At 44.5% G+C, this 24,270-nt stretch overlaps 1 protein-coding gene across 1 annotated transcript in view; it reads right to left on the reverse strand.

Moving 5' to 3' along the window:
* Nucleotides 1-449: 449 nt before the first annotated feature.
* The window catches only part of LOC144935838 (uncharacterized), a 54,039-nt gene continuing 30,218 nt past the window's right edge, over nt 450-24,270 (reverse strand). The window contains exons 22-37 of the mRNA XM_078862635.1: nt 23,170-23,223; nt 22,275-22,328; nt 22,119-22,172; nt 17,520-17,573; nt 16,336-16,380; nt 15,144-15,197; nt 11,740-11,793; nt 10,798-10,851; nt 9,361-9,432; nt 8,751-8,786; nt 7,693-7,737; nt 6,680-6,859; nt 5,780-5,846; nt 3,801-3,986; nt 2,058-2,135; nt 450-1,306 (exon numbers count right to left, since the gene is read on the reverse strand). Coding sequence (XP_078718761.1) covers nt 1,110-1,306; nt 2,058-2,135; nt 3,801-3,986; nt 5,780-5,846; nt 6,680-6,859; nt 7,693-7,737; nt 8,751-8,786; nt 9,361-9,432; nt 10,798-10,851; nt 11,740-11,793; nt 15,144-15,197; nt 16,336-16,380; nt 17,520-17,573; nt 22,119-22,172; nt 22,275-22,328; nt 23,170-23,223 — 1,284 coding nt within the window. The 3' untranslated portion in view covers nt 450-1,109. The remainder of the gene's footprint in view (nt 1,307-2,057; nt 2,136-3,800; nt 3,987-5,779; nt 5,847-6,679; nt 6,860-7,692; nt 7,738-8,750; nt 8,787-9,360; nt 9,433-10,797; nt 10,852-11,739; nt 11,794-15,143; nt 15,198-16,335; nt 16,381-17,519; nt 17,574-22,118; nt 22,173-22,274; nt 22,329-23,169; nt 23,224-24,270) is intronic.

Here is a 24,270-nt window from a genome sequence, read left to right on the forward strand (position 1 = left end):
GTACAGATTTAAAATAAATGTCAATTAAGTAATTTTTTTAGAATGTTCTTGTTATAATATAATCCAACAATATTACCATTTGTATGAACTGCCCACTTCACTTGCTTCATCTCTATCAGATAGTCAACGGCCACTTTTAGTGAATGGCTGCGGAGATACACATACCAAGTTGAAAAGTGATATCTTAAATCTTGCCTACACACGGTGACATCCCCGAATAAACTCCGCACAGAAACTCCCTTCGGACCTACATATTTGTACAGGCTCTGGTGCAAGTGGTTAAGCATGGGATAGTTGATATGATGTCTTAACTACTGTACAGGGGAAACAAAGAGACCACTAAAATCAATGTGTGGTCTGGTGTAAACGACCCAGGCACCCAGGAACATGGATTTTTTCTTTCAAGACTGGGCTAGCACACCATTAATTCACTTTGAAAAAGGTCTCCAGTCAAAGACTATAGTGCGTTATTTTAGTAGCATTTTCCCAATAAATGTTAGATGAGCAGTGATTGAACATGTATATTCATGTTGAACATCATGTCTGCCTTATTCTTTGTCATACTCACATCATAGTACTTTACTCTTAGGCGGGATAATGTAATGCACATTAGTTTTAGAAAAAAAATGATATTGTAAAATCTTGCCTCTAACGATGATTAAGTTTTTCCCACACCAACTATAAAGAAATGCTTTCTCCAGCGCAAGTCACAATCTTCTATAAACCCTATCTCTCTCTGCTCTGATGAAAAGCCACTGAGAGAATTACGTGAACGTATTACATATTTTATCCAAGTAAAAAGGCAGCTTTAATTTTCGATTTAAAGCTTTCGTGACTGCAGGGATTCATCTTCTTGGTTCAAGAAGAGGCAGCTTTAATATTATGGATAGTAAGTGTATCATTTCTATATATTGAAAAAAATGATCTAAGCATAAACTGAACTTAAAATGATTGCCACACTACAACTGATAACAACTGAAGGGGTACTATGAAGCTGTCATGAAATCTGTCGACAGCGTGCCCTGCTAACTCAACCCCTGGCCTGAAAGTGTGGCCTTCGCCTATGTTCCTTGCTCTGCTGATGACGCCGCGGTCCCATTCGACCGAGCTCAAGGTCCCTTCACGTTCTTCTGAGACATGCCCATGTCCACGTGGCCCCCGTGGTGGAAGCATTGGTGAGGGGCGCACTGCCCGTCGCGGCCAGAGGGCCCTTTAGAACCTGTCGCCCCAGGGACCCCCGGGTTGCCTTGAGGCCCCATGGAGCCCGGCTCTCCACTTTTTCCGTAGCCTGGAGGCCCTGCTGGACCTGAAATTATAAGGCAGAGACACCAGACGTGAGTACACACCCGCTGGCCCCATAGAAAATATACATTCTCAACATGTGTGTGTTGCTCATTTACCACCGGCACCATCGCCATCATCACCACCACCAGCAACACATCACCATCACCACCATTGCCATTACCAACAACATCACCACCATCAGCAACACCAAACAAAGACAAATATCCTCCAAATATCCTTCAACAGACTGTTAGGGCAACTGCTTTTAGTGGTCACATATAAAGGCCAGCACGGTACACAAGGGGGTGGGTGGCCAGCACCACCCCTGACTGTCTTTATTTACCTATTCGCAATATTTTAACCACACCAGGTCCAGGTCATCATTTGAGGCTGAGTCGACCTAGGGAAGGCCAACAATCGGTTCAGAGAATCGTCACTGGTGTTAGCCATGAGTGGGAATTGAGCTACTGGCACCGGGTTTATAGCGCAGTGCGGGAACCGCTGCACCACCACTTTGATGCCGGCACAGACGTGTACTACCACCACTAGCACCCACCATCACATGGGAATCCAACATCGAAGTATGCCAAAAGTGTACCGATTGAAAGCGTGAACAGCATATTACCATTGTAAGATGAATTGGCAAACACACGCAGATGCAGTAATGTTGCATGTAATATTATTAATGTATTACTGAATTAATAATACCCTTGATATGCTTCTGTTTCAACAGTAACATCTCATATGATTAACTAATTCCACTTCTGCCTTACCAGGTGGGCCAGCAGGGCCCGGTTCTCCAATGATGCTCTGTCCAGGTGACCCCCTTTCTCCATTCGTACCTGGTTCACCTGTTGGAGATACGATTTTTGTTTCATTGTGCATGGCATTTTGTACTTTGCACCTCCGATAAGCATGGTTGGCTACGTATGACGTGAAAGAAATTAAAAATACATACAAATCACGATTACATTTGGGATTAATGCCATTCTCATCACGCAAAGTATACGAAAAAGGCATTGTGTTTCACAGCCAAATGACAATCTGCAATAGTTTTACAGCAGGGCGCATGTTTGAAGTTGCTTTACCAAATTGGCCAAACTTGGACACGCACACACACAAAAAAGACAAAGATCCCCCGTATAGCCTTAACAGACTGTAGGGGCAAGTGCTGTTAGTGAGCACCTACAAAGGCCGGCATGGCAGACGAGGGGGTGGGTGACCAACACCACGCCCGGCCGCCTTTGTCTCCCCAGTGGCGATGTTTACACATCGCAATGGGTACTCATTTGAGGCTGAGTCGACCTAGGGGAGGCCCAGGACCGGTTCAGATAATCGTCACTGGTGTTGGTCGTGAGCAAGAATCGAACCCGGGTCGCCAGTTTCGTAGCGCAGCGCACTAACCGCTACACTACCGCTCCCCAACAAACACACGCACACACGCACACACGCGTGCGGTCTAATCATTTTTGAAGAGCGTCACATCGTTGGTCTCCAACCGGGAACCTTCACAACAAGCAGCGACTGCACTACCACTCGCCAACATTTAGAGGCTGACACCACCACTGTGCGTAGATGCACATATGCTCAAGATGCAGAAACCCACGCAAGTCACTCTGAGATCATACTCCCTGTGCCATAACCTTAAGCCTCATGTTAATTATCATCATCAGTGCAGCTTCCGCTTCCAAATTACAATGTCCTTATGTGCTTTGACAAAAAAATTGGATGTGCATAATAACTAATTTGATTTGATATTTAATTGGACACTTAGCCCATCTTTCTTAATTCAAATGGAAATTGAAAAGCAACTGACACAAAACATGATCGCTGTGTGTTGAGTTTGATAAATCCATTCGATTGCTTCAGAACTTGCTAAATATATAGCGTTCGTACCTCCTATGTTTGTGTATAAAGGACAGCAGTCGATTTACGTGAATAGCAGTGTGCACTTCACCAGATTCACAAAAGGGTGGCTCTCTCATCATCCCTTTGTGAAGGAGATAGCCACAGCTGCCGTGTGATACTCGAACGCAGTGAGGCGCAGCCCAATTGCCTTCTATGCAGGCTGGTGCCAGTCGGGTTATAGACTGTGCAGAGCCTCAATAAAGGGGTCACTTGATGATGTGCAACGCAGGTGGGGGGAAACTCATGATAATAAGGTCATACTCATTCCACACAAAGTACCTGCCACAAATGAACCATCATACCTTGCTGATCTCGTTAAGGAGTATAAACCATCATGCAAACTCTGGTCATCCTGGCTAGCCATCAAACAAAGACGGTCACTGCATCACGCGCTTTCAGATGAACTTCTGCGGGCCATCTGGAACGCTCTTCCTTCCGATATGAGGAAGCCACTGAAGCTATGCCCTTTAAAAACGAGATTGAAAACTCACTTCTTGAGAACTGCTTTTTGTGTTTAGTTTCTTGTCCTTCCGCCGCACCTCCAATTAGCGCGGTTGGCTACGGACGGTGCGAAATAAGTTCAACACAGGCACACACATAATGTATACCTTTGTGTCCAGGAGGGCCTGGCCGCCCCTCTCTGCCAAAGGGGCCCTGAGGGCCGGGCATGCCGGGAGGTCCTGGCCGGCCTGCGTTGCCATCCTTGCCAGGGGAACCCGGGGGTCCGGGTCTCCCCGGAGATGGAGCCACGACGGGCGGTGCGGGAATGCGAGCCAGCAGCTGGTTTAGCCGGCCTGACGGTAGGGACACACGGAGACTTAGACTCCCTTGGATGACAAGTGGACACCACCACTCAGGAGACCGTGTGGTGTGGTCTGTTTAGCGATCGTTTCACAAGTACAACGTGGGCTGAAACAAAGTGTTGCGCGTGTAATGTGGTGTTATTTAATTATAATCTTGATTAGCATACACAGCACAATGGTGACATCACAAGGTGGTATCAATGTTGAAGTTGAAGGCAAGGGTATATTGTAGATATCATAAAGTTCACCAACCCGATCGTAAGTGGAGCTCCTGTCTCTTAGGCACTTGTGACTTAGGCAGGATCCAAAGCGAATCACGGGGGGTGGGGCAAGGAGGGAAGTTTGGTTTTGGGAGGTGCTCTGATGTAATATCAACTCAGAGGATTGGTGTCCACTACAAGTGGGTGATTAACAATGAAGGGAACCGGATCCCAAATTATTTCTCGGTTTAAAATGATGTATAACCTATTGGTCCGGTGAAACATTAATGGGCTGGTTAGATATAGAGGGAGGCTCATGATTTTTTTGATAGATGGTTGTAATGTATGGCTTTTATAAACGCTCAAATGTTGATAAAGCTCTTCCTCTGAGAGTTAACAGGTGTTATTTTTCTCTCTCCAAGGTTTATTTCAGTTCTCCCATCAGCATCATGCCATAAGATGACGTGTCTGTCCATTTGGAGCACTCAGGCAGCACATTCTTACAGAACATCCTGTGGCAACGATGCTATTACAGAACGATTTCTGCTACAGCAATAACTAAAACCCATCAAACCCATGTTCTCAGCAGTCCTGGCTGCAGTACTCTGACCCACGAGCCACCCATTCACCTCACGATTCAACATTTCACTCCTTTAGGAGGATCAGAAAGGGCATGGCGGATGAGAAAGACAAACCACACACGCCGTGTACTCTTTTAAGCATTGAATAACGTTGAATGTTACATAACTGCAAGGGTGTAATGCGACAATGTTAGTAATTTTGTCTTATTTGACGTTATTTGCAGCTGTGTCATGAACTATTTTTGCAATATTTTAATAAGACCCCCAATTGGCCACATTTTCAATAAAGTTAAGCATGGTGTGAGACCTGAACATTCCCACACTTAAATAGGTTGACTGCAAAATGAACACATTACATGTGAAATATCCGATGTTTTTATTCTGTTCATAGTTGCGGTTCTGAAAAGATGAACTGTTATATTGCATAGTCTTTTGTGTTAAAAATGTGCACTCCTTCTCAGTCTAGGATATTTGTCATAAAGTGTTCACGGTTATGTTAGCTACCCACTGTGTGTTGAGTTGGCAGGCACTTAAAACTTGACAGGTATCTAAACAATTGTTAAAAATCCATCCATTTTGGTGAGAATAACCATATAAAACCCTTCACGTTATATGATAAACATGCTCGTCTCTTATGATGATGTGTTTCAGCATTACGATGATTGCCTTTGCCATATTTATTTATCAAATGCCACAAGTGAAACAACACCACTACTTAAATAGACGCAATTCTAAAAAGTAGCAAAATCATCGCAGCAATTCATTTGTTCAAGTTCAATCAGTTCCCCTCAGCGTTTCATCTGTCGTGCATATTTAGAGTGTACGATTATTGCATAGTTTTTTTAAAGTATGAAGCCAGACTTTTAATGGGTGCCATTTATATTTTTTAGGAGAAACTACTGGACAGATAGTTAATGTGAATGAAAATCAAAAATTGTAATAACAGTAACATCAGGTCTCACGAGGGTCGGAGTGTCTATAATTCTCCGGCAGAAAAACCTACCGTCAAGCTGCCTTGCAATTTCATCCACAATGAATCTCTTTATTTCATCAAACGATGGAGCTTCACCCTGGCAAAGATCATAGTTGAGAAGCGGGGGAGGAAGGGGGGGCAGGGGAACCCAATGATGAACATGTCAATCACGTTTGAATGATACAGAATCCGTGAATAATTCGTATCCATTTACAGGTAATGCATAATTTACGTCACCCAATTTTATACCTGAACATAGCCACATTTTAAATTCGACGTATAAAACAATGTATATCAAACGTTTAGGACATTTTTTTGAATGCTTTTTCGTAACGTATTATTTTGCGTATGCCTGTTGAACTCCTTTCGCACCATACATAGCCAACTGCGCTAATCGGAGGTGTAATAGAGAGAGGATATGGATGCTCATGATGAATGATACGGATGATTTGCAATGTCAAGTGGTCTAACATGTATTGGTGTTTGAAAAGTTTAATTAACACGTGAAAAAACAGAATGCTACAAAGATCATAAAAATCACATGTATATCTTATTGACAATTATAACAAATGCCAAAGTTTTACTCATATTTGTTTATCCATAATTTTATGCTGATCTTGTTACGTGTCACATCATGAGATCAAGTTTCCATTTGGATTTCGAGGTCAGCAATGCAACTCTTCTTGCTAGAGAGTGGCGAATGCAAGTAGATATCACAGAGCCACTTTATGAGATCCCTTTAAGTGACCTCTGGCCCACACAGTAGGAGGGCAGCACTTGTTCACTCACTCCACATATGGTAAGACATTGACAAAGGCTGATGATGACGATGATGACATGTTAAATAATACACGTTAAAATTGGCACACATATTGCAAAATGAAGTCACGGAGTGTTCTACCACTGCGAGGGAAACAACTAAGGCAGCACCTGTGGTCCAGGGCTGCCTGGTGTCCCTGCGGTCCCTGCTGGTCCTGGAAATCCTCTTTCTCCTGGAAGTCCCCTGGGTCCGCTCATGCCCTCAAAGCCCTTCCAACCAGAATTCCCAGGCGGTCCGGGCAATCCCCTTTCTCCAGATGTGCCCTTTGCTCCTGCCACGCCTTGTTCACCCTGCACAATTGAAATGCACACAAAGCAAGCTCATTCACGCACGTAACCACATGAGCGTAACCACACGTTTGCAAAACGGTCAAATGGAAAGGTGTAACCCTGTCATTTCTTGCTCACGCCACTGCTGGTATAGGGGGCTCCACTAGAGATAGCTATAAAAAGGCCCTGCGGATGATGTTTTGGCCTACTCTTCCATGCTGGCCAGACATCTTCGAAGAAGTGTCACTACCCAGGCTTTACCCCACTACAAATGATCTTCCAAATTAGTCACTGCGGTGTATCCATATATGCTGTTGGGTGAGCATAGTTTAAGAAACGTGTCCCATTGTTTAAAGTGAAGCGCCAGGAGATCGAACCGGCGACCTCTAGATTGCACGTCCAATGGTATTAACCATGACGCCATGGTGGCAGCATCACACACCGTAACCTGGGCACTATGTAGGCAGAGTTTCTGTACTCGTTGTGTGTAAGGCTAACTCGTAAGGCTGTAAGGCAGCATGTGAGAGCCACTACAGCAATGGGTTCTTTCACCTGACCTGTGTCAATGTTGGACACAGTATCTCCTCATATTGTGTGTGTTTTCTAGGGGTATCATGAGTCATTGCCAATGCAAAGTATGTATTAAGGTTATGGCTGAACATCCCGAGGAATGAAATTAGAGAAAATGAACATTTGATTGTGAACCCCCATCCACCCCCGATCAAATGTTGCAGTTGGATGTGAAATGAATAGAATGCGAGTGCCTCTTACAGGTAAGCGTGAGATGCTGTGTTTCGTAACATATATAGCGCATAACAACACCACGTGCATTGTGTCAATCAGGTGATACTGACCTGGTCTCCTTTAGGCCCCTTTTCACCAGACTTTCCTGGTGAACCCTAATAAAAAACACAAACGGGAATATAACATAAAAATAAACGCAACAAAAAAGTGTGCGCAATTTCCAATACACGTGAAAAAAAAAATCATGACATCAATATCACATGAGAGGTTGCGAAAATAATGTCGCGATTAGAATACAACGCATTTTTAATAATCAAACACACATCATTTGTCGAGTTTGTTATTACAATAGAAATCACGAGCACACTTGCTCTCTGTGCCATTCTTCTGGCGCACGGTTATTACGGGGGGGAGGGGGGGGCGTTATGTCGCAGAGACGATGATAGTTTGCAGCTGTCTCACAGGAGGGGGGCGATGCTGCTATGAAGCGGCACCCAATTAGGTAATTTGCGAGTCATTTTTTTTTCCCATTTTGTACCGGCTCACTGGCACACATGGCCTACAAATTGTAAATGCCAATGCGGTTGTAATATGATAATAACAGGTGTTTTAAAAATAATATTTGACAGCCTTATCAAATACATTACCTCTTGTGAGAAAGATTTGGGTAAATGTAAATACCACGTTATATCGAGACAGCTACAATTTATGTACTGTGACGTGTTTTTGTGGGTTGTATTCGCATTTGAAATTTGGGCTATAGTTGACCTATTTTTTCAGGTGATGCATTTAATATATCTTTAAAGACCTAGCAGTAGTAGATGTCAACTGCACAAAATGAATGTTTTGAGAATGGCAGGAACTGAAATGTGGACTCCACCATAGAGTAACTCTGAGTAAAATGCACTGCCCATGATATCATTCAGCAGCTTAAACATAGATCAGGCTATGACCATCATCACAACTTTAAAACACACATGAGGGATATTGTCATAATATAGGGTATTTATTTTAAGTATTACATCTTTGGCATGGAGATTAATTTGCTAAATGTTACCTTGGTAAAAATTTTTAATACATTTTTTTTTAAAAGCTCTTTAATATGACATTTCAAAATCAACACAAAAATATGTTCATTGAATTGACAGCAAAGCACAATTGATCTTACATCTTTTCCTGCTTGACCATCAAAGCCACCAGGGCCCTGTAAGAAAACACCACAGCATTATTAGCAAAATACATTTTGTGAAGATTATTTTGGAAATGTGTGCATCTTTACGTGAATGTGTTCTTTAGAGTAAGGTCCACTGTACACTATGAGACCTCCTTTACCAGTGGCAAAATATAGTAATAGGTTTTTACCCTTTTGGCGTCATCTGGTCCAACACCAATGGAGACTAGGCTCTAAAAAAAGCTGTCTCAGATGTGGACCAATCAACTTCAAGGACAGTGCATATCATTATCATCATCAGAGTTGTTTATTTTTGTTTGCATTTTTACTGCTTGTGTTGTGGTTATTGCAAACATGATGCCTTGTATAAAGGTGTCAGTTTTGTACCAGTTGAAAGGGTAAAAACCTATTACTATAAGGTCCACTGTGTCTATGTTCGTACAGTGCAAAGTGAATTTACTCTCAGAATCAGAATCTTTATATATCCTGGAGAAATCCCACGATCAATGAAGCTCTTTTTCACAGATGTCCTTTAAAGGCAGGTGAGAAAGTTACTGTGGTGAGTGTCCTCTGTGAGTGGTGGTGAGTGAGTGTCTCAGTTACTCACCGGTTCTCCAGGTCTTCCTCTGGGACCAGGGAATCCAATGTCACCTGATGATCCCTTTTCACCTTTTCCACCCTGCATTGACGAAGCAAAATGCAGAAATCTCGACAAGAAATCTGCAATGATGTTATCTTGTGTATAGGTGGGACGACGTCTGTGTAGGGGGAATAATGAGAATATTAAAACAATTCTAATACATTCATTATACTCTGAATTCTGGTTAAACCATGTTGGGCATTAAGAGATTTTACTTCATTGGGTTTGGTGGCATAGTGATTAGTGAAATTCCATAAAACTAACAAAACATGTTTTGTGATACTGCATTGGCAGTGGTGCACAAGTACAAATGATGCCATTTTATATAACAGGCGACATTTTGACAAATTAGCATTCTTCACAGCACACTAATGGCAAATATGTCTCTGCTATGAAGAAGAAACAGTGCCGGAAACACCGGCTGGTATATATATACATATTTTCCCTCTTTAGGAAAGAAAACCATGATTGATTCAAACCTTTGCAAAACATCGTTAGAAACGAGCTTTCTTTCAAATGGCCTGGTCCACCGCAATGTCAACTCAGCCTTAACAACTCCATATATTACTTTTTTGCATGAGTATCAGGACACAAATGTGGCTGATTCATAATTAGTTTCTTTTTGGTTAGATCATGTAGGTATAATGTGAAATCTAAACTATAACCCTCCAACACCTGAAAAAACCAAGCTATCGCAGGAGAGCGTAGCTTTTGTTAACACCCGAGAACCCTCGATGTAATCGCCAGTAAAACGTGGTACCAAATTGGCAACATTAAGCTTGCTTTCGAGTGGTGGAGGGTTGTAGTTGAAACATTGACATTATACCTACACGACGATCTAACGCAAAAAACACAATTACAAATCATAATATTTGTTGTGAGAGCCTCCGCATAAAATGAACCAACCTCTATGGGGAGGATACAAATGAGGCTTGAAACAGGCACCATTACTGCTGGTGGCCTTGCTTGTCTTTCTGCCCTCTGCTATACTCACCTTAATATGTGCTCACAAACACTACGATTGTTCGTGCTAAGAGGGTATTATATAAGATAATATTTGTAGGATTTTAATGCCTATACAACAAGATGACCATACTGTATGTGCAATATCCAACTGTGGCACAGCAGGTTATAAAATGTTCAAAGGTAGGTTCATTGAACAGACACCCAAAGATGCACTGTGGATTTTAGAATAGTACTGTCCCCTGCCAGAATGCGTCGTAGTCACCTTAACATTTGTAATCATAACTTAAAGGGTAAAGCCATTCAATATCTTGACATTGGCAAAAAGAACCCCACAGATAAAGGAGACTTCCTGTTTTGGAAATGCTCTTCGCTGTGCAGAAACTGATGCCGGAAGCACAATTTTCAAAGGGCATGTGAAATTAAGTGTCCTCCACTTACAGGTTCCCCAGATGGCCCAGGTGACCCATTACTTCCAGATGGACCAACAGGACCCTGTGTATAAGAAAGAAAACACAATTAATCAAACATTTTTCCAAAACGTTTAGCACCATCAATTCTTACAACATTACAGTCAGGCGATGGGCAAGACCAGAAATTGGTACCAGCTAAGATGATGGGATTTTTATGGTACACCATAAACACCACAGCATGGGGAGGTCTTGATCTATCACTCTATAGAAAAATTAGATGTGTTTTTATATGGTCAATAAAAAAGAATTATGTTATAATCTTTCAATAAAGTTTTGAGTATATGCACATATGCATTGCATATTCTAACACACACAATATATATCGTGCACATTTCAGTCTTCCAGTTTATATAATTAAATCAGAAAATAACAACAATAATTAACTAATTTAAACAAAATCATAATGCAAAATCAATAGTCTAATTATGTCCCAGAACCACGTAATGGAAGGGAATAAACAGCCTTCTGCAAATCTCACATTCAGCAGAGCCTATCCCTCACATCATGTCAGATAATGGCCCCCAGAAAATGACACCACAGAACTATGTCTGGAGTCACTTCAAGAGGCCTTTCTAACACTAGACCGGTGCTCCTTTATGCTCACTGAAGCGTGGCCTTTTTCCTGTCAATCATCCAATATATTTTTAGATCTGTATCGCTCGGGGCTGAAATATGTCAAATTGATTTAATGTAATGGGTATTTTTTTTCCTCACAGTAATTGGTGACCAGGCTGAGAATATCAACTATCCCAGGATTTCAGAACCTGTTTTTTTTTAGCTCACACTGGTAGCTGAAACCTGGATTAAAACCCAGGTATTTGATGGCACTGCCTCAGCGCTATAGCATGGGTAATGGCCACCTGTGTCACTTTGGCCTCCTCTTGCACTTGAACGTTATTAAATCCATTACCGTCTCCCCTCTTGTGCCTGAAGGTCCCTGTGGCCCAGGGGGCCCTGGTCGTCCCTGTGGTGAAAAGAACAAAATATAAATCAATATCATTGGCTTAGACATAAAATGATATATGAGACAAATTATACACCTGGTGTCTCCACTCCTGCCATTTTGTAGTTCGATGGGAAAAAAAATAATTGGTGCCATTTTGTTGTCAAAGGAATGTCCATCTGCAGCAGGGTTAGATTTCAAAGCTCCTGCTGTAAATATAAAATTAACATTGTGTCTGGAACCCTCATCTGATTGCATTCCAGACTGAGCACTTAAAATGTACGTTTCTTATTTGTATTTCCCCTGATGTTATTCTGATTGTCCTATTGGCATAATGTTTTTTTCCGAAACTCAGAAGTTCGTTTATTTCTTCATATATTGGGTCCACTTCATAAACCTCGTATCACAAGGATATGGCTTCTTCATGAAGATCATTGGGAACAGACTAATTAACCATTTAGTGGTCAAGAAACCACATGAGAAAGCTGGATTTAGAAAAGTGAACAGATATAAACTTCCATTGTGCCTAGTATTTGTCAGTTATGATAACGCATTTGACTCAGCGGACATTGATATAGTCATCCAAGTTCTCACAAATCAATGACTAAATAAAAAAAACATATTTCAAGATTATCAAAACCATCTACAAGCATATAACAGCTACACATCTTCTTTGTCGCGTCTCCTGTCCAACCTCTATGGTATTTGCCCAATATTCTGCACAGGCCACCGCTTCTGGTGTTGGCATTGCCGAATCTTGAAGAGTGCATTGTGGTGCTGCAGGGCATCACAGGACATGACCGATGGTTTGCTTCTCCTGACAAGCACATTGGTCGGTTGTGTAGAAGTCTCATGATTTCATGAGAGCGGCACTAACAATGCATACATAAATTACCAATATATATCATAAGAAGAGTCAGGCAAGGAGATATGCACTTTGCGCAAGTTATCCAGAGTGATATGATAAGATATCTTCTGATAATGTATTGAATAAATATTGATACAGATTTAGATGGAAAAAATATTCACCATCTCGGATTTGCCCATTAAATAGTTATACCAACAACTAATGTAAATTAATTACAGGAAATTGTTGAAAGTTGGGGTCAAGATGAATAGGAGAAAAGCTAAAACCGTGTAAAAATTTTGCAAAAAATGCAGATATTTGTTGGTGGAACACAACTGGAAAACACATCATGGTATGTATCCCGAGGGCAGCTACAATTATGTATGGCTACCACTCAAAATCGCATAAATTGAACATAATTTTCCAATAAGAAACAAAGGAAATTGTTGGGGTTAGGGAGAACACGCTCCCGAACCTCATTCTTATGTCTACATATTTCACTGGTTACAGTATATATTATATTTACAATCCACCATACATGTATTAAAGATAGTAACAGCTTATTCAAAGAAAGAAAAAATAAAGTAAAAAAATATTTAAAAAATTATGCTTACCAGACATTATTCGGCAAATGTGTGCACAAGACAAAGTTCACGCGGACAAGATCTTCACAATGGCGTGCGAGAAGAAGATGCTGATGCTGCCCGCGCTTGTGGTTGTTGTACTGCACCTCAGGGATTGCTACTGTAGTTTGCTTCCTGACTAACCATTAGCTCGCAGCGCGTTCCGTACACCATGGCCAACACGTTGGGGCACGTTATTTAAAAAAATAGAGCGTGCACAACAGAAATACGTGTAAATTAATCTAACACGCTATTTCAAAATCGCATTACGTAAACATGCGTAAAACGCGAGGCGACTGTACCACATAAGCAAGGGAAGATTGCAGTGCTTTTGAAAAAAAAAACTGAATTTGATCATATTAAAATAGTGAGTGCGCAATGTATGGAAACGTGGAGAGGTACGCGCCTTGATTTACACTGAGAGACAGCGAGGAGAACACACTGATCACAGAATAAATGCAACTTGGTAATATCATATCGACCCTGAAGAAAAACAAGTGGGCTTGGGGTCAGGACACATCACTATAAGGGTCGATGGTTGGATGGTTGAGACTCACGACGGAGTAGCAGTTGAAAGAGGGAACACACGCGGAAGGATGACCACCTTAGAAATGGACTAATGAGATCAGCCCATGGGCAGGAGCTAGAGATGACAATGACTTGAGATCTTCATACAGCAGTGGATAGAGCACAGGTGATACATTTTACCACCGGCGTTGGTAGTAAAAATGCATCTGTTGGCATTAAGCAGTCACAGGCCTTTAAGCAATTTTTGGTAGGTGACCAGCAGAATATAAGTATGCGTGAGCACGATTATCTTTCCAATAAAGTCCAATATTTCTAATATCAGGCCACAGGGCTATTGGTCATGATAGAATTGCTCTTTAGAAGACCTTGTTAAAACAAAGTTGATACATTAAATGGTATATCTGTCATGGTGCAGTCACTCCCCTGTGAATGAGCATCAATGTTGTTCACACGTTTTGATGGATGGTTACATTAATGCTCTAAAGCAGATGCTTTTAAACCAGTTACAAGCACATGCAGCTGTGCAATTGGTTTGGAGAATTGATGTTGTCAGACTGTGCAGGGATCTTGAATTGTTCATTATCAACGCGTTGCCTCTCACGTGTGATGTAGAGTGTAGATGGGATGCATTCTGGTGGCTTCTGTTTTAAAAAGTAAAGTTTTTTTTTTAACAGAAAAATGTTCAGCATAGTGGAAAGAAATGCCATCAATAAAATGGGTTACACGTTTTAAGCTTTTAATTGTATAACACTTATGAATATAATTGTGTTAAGATACATTACGATTTAATATTACCCTATGTTGTGGGTGAATAATAATGTGTGTAGTGATACACACAAGCACACTGTTTTTCACTCGCGTATATCCCAGTCATGCTTTTACTGCCTGTACTAAGTCACATTTTCCGAATTCCAAATCACCCGGAATACATCCTATCTCGTGAATCCTGGAAATTAAGCAGACCTTGAGCACGAATAGTTATTGGATGAGTAACCACCATGCATGCCAGGTTGTCACAGGGCTTTTGGAGCTAAGTGATGGGCAGCAGAGAACATCATTTGTTGTACTGCACGCCTATGCTCCTACATATATGCTGCCCACCTTCACCAATCCGCACTGATCAGCGTGGCGAAGTATGGGCAGCCGATTGACAACAGGGCTGTATTCGTGCATTACCTCATTTTCTTAATTAAAATAACATCGCAATCATTAAAACTTCTCTACCCCCGATGAGCATGGTTGGTTACTTTCGGTGCGAAAGAAGTTCAACACACATACATACACATTTTCCTCCAAGTGACTTTAACGCGCATTTGTTCTGAGATGTAATGCAGTTCACGAGCACAGGACATGAATGTTGCTGCCAAACTCACATCTGTCCCTGGAGGACCTTCTCGGCCAGTGATGCCCCTTACTCCAGAAGGTCCCTGCGTGGACAAAACACCTTCAGTTCATCAACTTGCTACATGTTTTTACACCATTGGAACCTCATTTGCCAGTAAAAAATATGATAATTGTTTTTTTTATCCTTCTATCTGGCAACACAACTGACACCTTTTTTACAAGGAGTCATGTTTGCATAGACCACAATACCTGCAGTCATAATGCAAACAAAAAAACATAACTATGATAATGTGCACTGTCCTTGAAGTTGAAAAAATGCGCCTTTTGGCGTCATCTGGTCCAACCCATGTGAGACAAGGCTCTAAGGAAAGCTGTCTCGGGTGTGGACCAATCAACTATTAATGAACGACAGTAATTTCGAGAAATAAAAAAGGTGTCAGTTTTTTTGCCAGATTAAAGGGTAAAAAAACAATTCTCATATTTTGCTACTGGCAAAGGAGGTTCCAATGGACAGTAATTTAGATTGCATAGATTTAGCTGAATGTTTCTGCCAATCTACATAATCTATTTTATAGATTAAAAGTAAATGTTCCAAGTCTATTATGGAACCAACATTTTGACGTATTTAAATGTAAGTTATATTTCTACAGTTTCTTTCAGTAACACCATTACAGGTATGTTTTCTTTAAAAATCCAATGTGATAATACGAAAGAGTGGGTGGATTTTCCTATATGGCATTGACATTTAAATCTAATCCCGGTTACCCAAATCCAATTCATGCCACGCACAACATTAGTGGCTGTTATTATCTGAAATTCACTCTGGGACAGTTGAGTTTTTGCTCCAGTGTAGTGGCCACAAGACCTTGATATAATCCACACTGCCCCTTAAAAAACATTGTGTGTTGGCCTTAAACAGACGTTCACTAACAGCTCTTAACCAGATGATCTATACAGCAAAGGTAAATGGGAGATCTCTGTCCATGCGTATCCGTAGAGGACTAAGGGTCAACAAAAGCTGCATAATGCCAACACGTGAGGGTTTATGTGCGGAGTATATCCAATTACATTCCATAATTCATCGAATGCAGGGAGGTCATGCGTCAGCAGATTCCCTGGTGCTCTCTGCAACGTGCGGACCCTATTGTGAACTACGACACGGCCCTAATGTGTAGCATTAGGTTTAATGACTAATAAAACACCATCATCGCCATCACTTACCATTGGGCCTGGCATTCCAGGTTCACCCTTGTGGCCTTTGTAACCCTGTTGAAGAGGCAGAGCAATTTGTCAGGTCAGTGAACCTGCGAGACACGTGATGGTAATTTCACGCGATTTTCTTTTTTACCTTCGGAGCAAGGAACGTGTATACCCAGGATAGACTCCTGGGTATACACTGCAATGACGAGTACCTTAAAGATGCAAAGTTGTATGAGTTGCATTGCCTATACACACACATATGAAGGTATAATTCACTTATACAGTAATGACATAGATGTTAAATGCACCGCTTTATTATTTACATTATCATCCGGTTAAAATCATATTCCAGGTTCAGCTTCCAATGACAAACATTGGAATCTAAACCTCGAATCCCTGCCTAAGTTGACTCAAGTGGTTAATATTAGGATTGGGGAGACAAAGGTAGCCAATTATGATGGTAGCCAAACCGGCAACATCTGTACCATACTGACCTTCAGTGCTCGCTGACAGCACTTGCCCTGACATTATTTCATTATAATTGGATACTCGTTGTCTACATACACGCAGATATGCATCCATCCATGCTGCCATCAAACTCTTCTTCTGCCCCAATTAGAGCAAATGGTTACACTCCTCGTAATGCAATTTCCAGATGGTAGTGAAAATCAAGCTACTGAATCCATACGTAATGGCTCTGTAGCAAGCTCACACGGGCTCAGGCATTCAGCTGTGCAATAAAACCTGCATGGACGAAAGTCAGGCTTCCACGCAGATATAGTTACGAAATTAAGGAGGCTTTTCAATGGGGAGGAAAACACCGGAGATCTGTTGCTGCATCAGGAGGATTTTCTTTGAGGCATGCAAGTGATAGGCTTGGTCGACACTTGGGGGCAGGTCTTTGATCCATGAGCATACTGAGCTGCAGGCCATGACAGATACTCCGAGAAGCGTGGCATTAAGAGAACGTGGCCTTGAAGAAACAACAGGGCTCCTCAGTTGTGTGCGCTCCTCTTGAAAGATGCATGGTATAACTGGGTAGGGGTGGGGGGGGTCACACTGCGAGAGTCTCTGCCATCCATGCTTTGGTGCCAACTCAAAAATGGGGTGGCACCCTTTTTTCTCTCTATCGCTGTGCCATAGTTGTAAAACCGTGGACGGCTCTGTGGTATGTGTTGTCGACGTTCGAGACAAGATTCCTCTACCGGATATCCTTTGATGCCATCTTTCCCAGGAGCACCTGGGGCACCGGCAGGCCCCTGCAATATAAAACATGTGATATGATGAGAAGCGTGCACATTCGTGTACATTTAATTCGGCTCTGCAAGAACATGGTTGCTTCACAACGTTATATAATACGGTACTGGTTCGGTATGGAACATGGGCCCTTCTTGACGATGGAGTGTCCTAGGATATAACATCTGAAAAATTCAATTATAACACACCTGACTTTGCTTATGAGACCCAAAAGGTGAGAGTGGGTCCAGGGTTTTCTTATTTGAACAAATGCTGTCGGATGACATTCTTTTAGAAAGCCCATAGGCTGATACACTCAAGTATTTATACGTAGAGAAATAAGCCAAAGTCTGCTAGTATCCATACCCATATCCATACTCCACGACCACAAATCATTATTTATATTACAGACATATACACTTGATACATATGTAGTGGTGATACGCGCTGGGTGTATATGTCGTGTGCCAGCGCGTATGTACGGGTGTGTGTGTGGTGACGCGCGCTGACGGGGAGGAGCAGGCGTCAGTGCGCGGGTGGGGGTAGTGCTGCTGATTGGCTGTGTGCCGGTGACGCGCCCAGAGGGAGTGATCGGGTAGCAGCGCGGTGTGATTGGTCGGGGAGTGGAAACACGCGCTGAGCGGAACCGGATCGTAGGGATAGCGCGTGGGGATTGGGTAACTGAGGAGCGGTGCCGACGTTGAGGTCCGCATCCGCTCCGTCTCCCGGGAAGAAGGGGTATATAAGGTGATGCACAGAGGAGCAGGGGCAGAAGTGGAACCATCTAAGAATGAAGACGAAGGTGCAGAGATAGAGCCCGGAGAGGAGAGTAATGGAGAGTAATGGAGAGTAGAGGAGAGTAAGGTATAAGTGTGTAGCCAGCGAGAGAGAACGGTCTACACGAGCTGAGTAATGTATAGTGTGTAGCCAGCGAGAGAGAACGGTCTACACGAGCTGAGTAATGTATAGTGTGTAGCCAGCGAGAGAGAACGGTCTACACGAGCTGAGTAATGTATAGTGTGTAGCCAGCGAGAGAGAACGGTCTACACGAGCTGAGTAATGTATAGTGTGTAGCCAGCGAGAGAGAACGGTCTACACGAGCTGAGTAATGTATAGTGTGTAGCCAGCGAGAGAGAACGGTCTACACGAGCCGAGTATGCATACGGTGTAGCCAGAGAGAGAGGAAGGTCTACACGAGCCGAGTATGCATACGGTGTAGCCAGAGAGAGAGATGCAAAGTCTACACGAGGCGAGTGGAGAGTGTAGCAGAGGCGCAGAGTCTACACGAGGCGAGAGAGGAGTGTAGCCGAGGCGCGGAGTCTACACGAGGCACAGAGAGCCGGCAGCACAGAATCCAGAGTCAAGAGAAGCGCATTGTGAAGAAGAGAGGCCACGCGTTGTATTGTTACAAGTCAAGATTTAATAAAAGAAGTGTGTTCCCGTCAAGGAGTTTCCTGCCGTCATTTTCAAATACTTCATCTGGCGTCAGAAGTGAAACGGGCTTCCAAGTATGGAGACGAGGAAGACCCGTAGGACCCACGGGATTGACCGCGAGGAAGACCTGGACGACTCGGGGCCGCTGGTGGCGGGGGGTGAGGAAGAGGACTTGCCCACGCTGCAGGGTCCGTCGACGGCGCCGGCCGAGCGACCGGGGACAGACGCCGGGCTTCGTGAGGCGCACTCCCGACTGGCGGAGCTGCTGCTCGCCGCCGCGTCCATCTTGGCGGAGATCAGCTCGTCGGGAGGAGCGGGGACGGTGGGGGACATTTTACAAGGTCGCCCCGCAGATTCCCGCCAAAACGAATGGGGGATTCCCGCCATTGCGCCTGGGCCTACTTTTGGCGGGAACGGCGAGCGCCACGTGGTGGTGGGTTCCCAAGCGCGCGCATCGACGTCATCAGCGCGCGAGGGGGTCCGCCATCTTACGTCTGCTGCTGGAGCCGCCATCTTAGACACCGACGGACAGGCGGAGAGGAACCACGAGGCGGATGACTTCATTTTTCAGCAGCGCCTGCCCACGTTGTCAGCCTTCAAGGCGGAAGGCGGAGACTGGGGCCAATTTCAGCGAAGGTTTTTGGTGCATCAAGAGATGTCAGCGTGGTCCGATGCTACGGCGCTGCGGGCATTGCCCGCCATGCTGGACGACGATGCGCTCGCGGCCTTCAGGGCTGCACGGAAGTCGGACCGCTCCACGCTGAAGGATGCGCTGGGTTTGTTGGCCAGGGTCTACGGGCCTCCCTCTACGTGCCGCCATCAGTTCTACGCAAGACGGAAAGCGGCCACGGAGACCGCGCTGGCCTATCGCACGGCGTTGCTGGCTCTTGCTGATGCTGCGTTCCCTCGGATGGACGAGGAGGGCCAAGACGCGATGGTTTTGGAGCAGCTGCTCAAGTTGGCGCAGGACCTGGGGGTCCCTATCAACACAGCTGACGAGATTGATATTTCTTCTTTGAGAGTCGCCACGAGTATTCAAGCGCACGAGGCCCTACAACGGAAGCAAGGCGTTGGTTGCAACGCTGCTGTCGTCGCAGCCCCGGGTTTGGTGGTCGCCGAACCCCAAGTCGTCAGCCCACGAGAGGAGGCGTTCGCCACGGGACGACCAGGGGACTGGAGGCCGGGGGCCCGGTCGCCTCTGCGATCGGGCCGAAAGTCGGAGCAACCAAGATCTACTCCGACCCTCGTCACGTGCTATAACTGCGGCCTCCGGGGCCACGTGGCGTCCGGGTGCCGCGCTCCGCGGCAGCGCGCCATGGGAGCTCGGCTGGACGACGACCGAGAGCCCAAGTCATCTCTACAATCCCCGGTGTCTCGGAACTGACAGCTGCCGATCACCGGCGGCCGGATCTCCGCGGCGGGGCCGGCCCTTTCAGGCCCGTTCCGCGCCGTCTGGAGCAGCCGGAACCGCCGGACGGTCGTCAGTGTCCCGCCCCATACGATGGACCAGCCAGACGGACTCGCGCCAGGTCGTGCTACTTTGCATGACCTGCCTCGTGAGGAGTCGGGGCAGTTGGAGCGCCTCGTCAATGCGTGTAGTCGCAGGGACGTGGGGCGCGTTCGTTTCGAATTTGCTCGTATCGTGTTATTGTTGACTTTTCGGGTTCATTGTCAATCTGTACATAGTTATTCTTGTTGTTGTTGTTGTTGTGTTATGTTACGGGGCACACTCGGGGGGTTACGGGGTTTTTTTTTGTTGGTTGTCGTTTTATCGTCGCGGTTGGTTGTTGTTAGCAGCCGGGCCGGCTGCGAGCTATGTGGGAGGGGGTGATGTAGTGGTGATACGCGCTGGGTGTATATGTCGTGTGCCAGCGCGTATGTACGGGTGTGTGTGTGGTGACGCGCGCTGACGGGGAGGAGCAGGCGTCAGTGCGCGGGTGGGGGTAGTGCTGCTGATTGGCTGTGTGCCGGTGACGCGCCCAGAGGGAGTGATCGGGTAGCAGCGCGGTGTGATTGGTCGGGGAGTGGAAACACGCGCTGAGCGGAACCGGATCGTAGGGATAGCGCGTGGGGATTGGGTAACTGAGGAGCGGTGCCGACGTTGAGGTCCGCATCCGCTCCGTCTCCCGGGAAGAAGGGGTATATAAGGTGATGCACAGAGGAGCAGGGGCAGAAGTGGAACCATCTAAGAATGAAGACGAAGGTGCAGAGATAGAGCCCGGAGAGGAGAGTAATGGAGAGTAATGGAGAGTAGAGGAGAGTAAGGTATAAGTGTGTAGCCAGCGAGAGAGAACGGTCTACACGAGCTGAGTAATGTATAGTGTGTAGCCAGCGAGAGAGAACGGTCTACACGAGCTGAGTAATGTATAGTGTGTAGCCAGCGAGAGAGAACGGTCTACACGAGCTGAGTAATGTATAGTGTGTAGCCAGCGAGAGAGAACGGTCTACACGAGCTGAGTAATGTATAGTGTGTAGCCAGCGAGAGAGAACGGTCTACACGAGCTGAGTAATGTATAGTGTGTAGCCAGCGAGAGAGAACGGTCTACACGAGCCGAGTATGCATACGGTGTAGCCAGAGAGAGAGGAAGGTCTACACGAGCCGAGTATGCATACGGTGTAGCCAGAGAGAGAGATGCAAAGTCTACACGAGGCGAGTGGAGAGTGTAGCAGAGGCGCAGAGTCTACACGAGGCGAGAGAGGAGTGTAGCCGAGGCGCGGAGTCTACACGAGGCACAGAGAGCCGGCAGCACAGAATCCAGAGTCAAGAGAAGCGCATTGTGAAGAAGAGAGGCCACGCGTTGTATTGTTACAAGTCAAGATTTAATAAAAGAAGTGTGTTCCCGTCAAGGAGTTTCCTGCCGTCATTTTCCAATACTTCACATATATACAGTACATCCATGAATCCTCAATGAATGCAGATGGCATCTACGCATGACCAATCTCTCCACAGCACAGCCACTCTTGACGTCCCACAAAATGGTGCCAACTTTTTCATCTCCGGAAAAAAACATGATGGGTTGAGTCAATCCCAGGCGGGGATATGAACAAACACCATTACAATTCTGATCATAGCGTGCGAACTGCAATGCCACCAAGCCAGAGAGATACGACAGTAGAATCCATTGCAGCTGTACCTTCTCTCCCGGAGGACCTTTTCTGCCATCAGCACCCTCTAGTCCAGGGGGACCCTGTACGAACAAAGTGCATTATTGATACATTCGGGACACACAACTATACACGTGCATATGTTTGTGCGGACGTGAATGCAGAAAACTGATAGATTAGCTGACCTGAGCGCCTGGGAGCCCCGGAGGTCCTCTAGCTCCTGGAAAACCATCTTTGCCCTGACAAGAGCACGGAAACACGCATCACCTCGGTGTAGCTCTCCGACGTGTGTCCAGGTTGTACCCTGCGCGGCGTTCGACATGATGTCTGGTGTTTACGCCCCACGTGTTGAGAACTCCCTAAAAGAGCGGCTGCCGAAGCTCCCAGCACGCGGAGCGAAACGTCGGACGGACGTGCCAAACAACGCGTGCGGTAAAACCCGAACGAAACAAGCTTTGGAGAGTGGTACAGCACAACCGCGATAACCTCAGTGGTCACAATAAGCTGCAGCAGCCAGAAATGGATGCCAACAATTTTCTAAGCTCTGTGGTCTCCCAGTAAGGAGGGGGGGGGCGATATTTGCTGTGTGCCATGCCAATTGAGTAATTTTCGGGTAATTTTTTACATTTGAACCATGATGCCTGCACACAACGGTCTACTGCTGTGACTGACGTCACAGGATATATAATGTCCATAGTTAAGAAGACAGAGCGTAGTAGTAATTTTAGGATTATTACGCCCGCAGTATTCAATCGAGTGGCCGCTGGATTTGAACCATGAACCTCTGAAACGAGCAGCGATCACTCTACCCCTCAACCACTTCACCGCCCCTTTACTTAAAATTGTAAATGCGTGCAGACATACACGTAGCACGGGATCGTGCATATGTGTGTGCTTATATGACATTGGTTTTAACCAGGTGATACAAACAAAACACTGGGTTGCTAAGAATATGTCAAATGTGAATCACAGTTGCATGTTCTGTACAGATGTCACTGATACTGCACTCACAGAAACACAGTTGAAATAACTCATTAATTAACGGTGCTGTTAAGGTATGTTATTTTTCCAACCCTTTACCTTATCACCAGAAGTTCCGGAAGGTCCTACAATTCCTGCTTCCCCTTTAGCTCCCTGTAAAAACAGAATGTTTTGTATTTGTTAAAGCCATCGACCTTATACATTTACCATCACTAACTTCCATTGTCGCTGGAACATAGCTTTGGTGAGAATGTATCTCCTATTAGTCTATTAAGTGATAATACAAATTGGTTTGGAGAAATAAAGACATCAAGATGCAAGTCTTGACCATCTCAGATTCGCTGATGACATATCACAAGTAATGGTAACGAAGACAAGGAAATGATGGAAGAAATTAACAAAAAGAATGCAAAGTTGCGCAAAAGATAAAATGAGCAGACAAAAAGTTACGGACAAAAGTTGGCAGAATAAAAATAAATATGGTGTCAGAGAGATTTAACTGGAAATGACAAAAGAGTTTGTATTTCTAGAGCAAATACTAAGTCCAGGATCAAAATGATAACATAAAGAGGTGAGTGAGAGGAAGGTAGAGTGTTTTTGGAATATAAAAATAACATACCAATGTGCCAATAGAAAAATGACCATGACATATGGACATAAAAATCGGACGAAAAAATACGGAGCAAAATCTTAAAAGTGTGCAAAGAAGCATGGAGAGACACGTGCTGGGAATTACACATAGAGACCACAAAAAGGAACGCGTGGATAAGAGAACAAACACAAATGGTAGACTTTATATTCAATGCTAAGAAAGTTAAGTGTGCTTGAGTAGGACACTTCACTAGAAATGAAAACAGATGGACAAGACTGGTGATGGAATAGCAGACAAAGGAGTGAATACACTTAAGAGGATGACTACCAAAGAGAAGCAGCGATTTGATCAGCTTATGTGGATCGTGGTTGCACAGGATAATACGGAATAGAAATAATTGATGAAGGCCTTCGTCCAGTCGTGGATAGAAAACATAAAAAGTGACACATGACGTAAAGAATAATAATATAACAATACAATTGCTATTCTTTTGGTGTTTCAGTAAAGCCAACGTAGATAGAAAAAATAATAAAACTATCACGATGTTTCGATCGCAACACAAGTAATTGTCATCAGGTGAAAAAATACCTATTAGCAACATCAGTAAG

Source organism: Lampetra fluviatilis, chromosome 14, assembly GCF_964198595.1.
Source record: "Lampetra fluviatilis chromosome 14, kcLamFluv1.1, whole genome shotgun sequence".
Classification (NCBI taxonomy): domain Eukaryota; kingdom Metazoa; phylum Chordata; class Hyperoartia; order Petromyzontiformes; family Petromyzontidae; genus Lampetra; species Lampetra fluviatilis.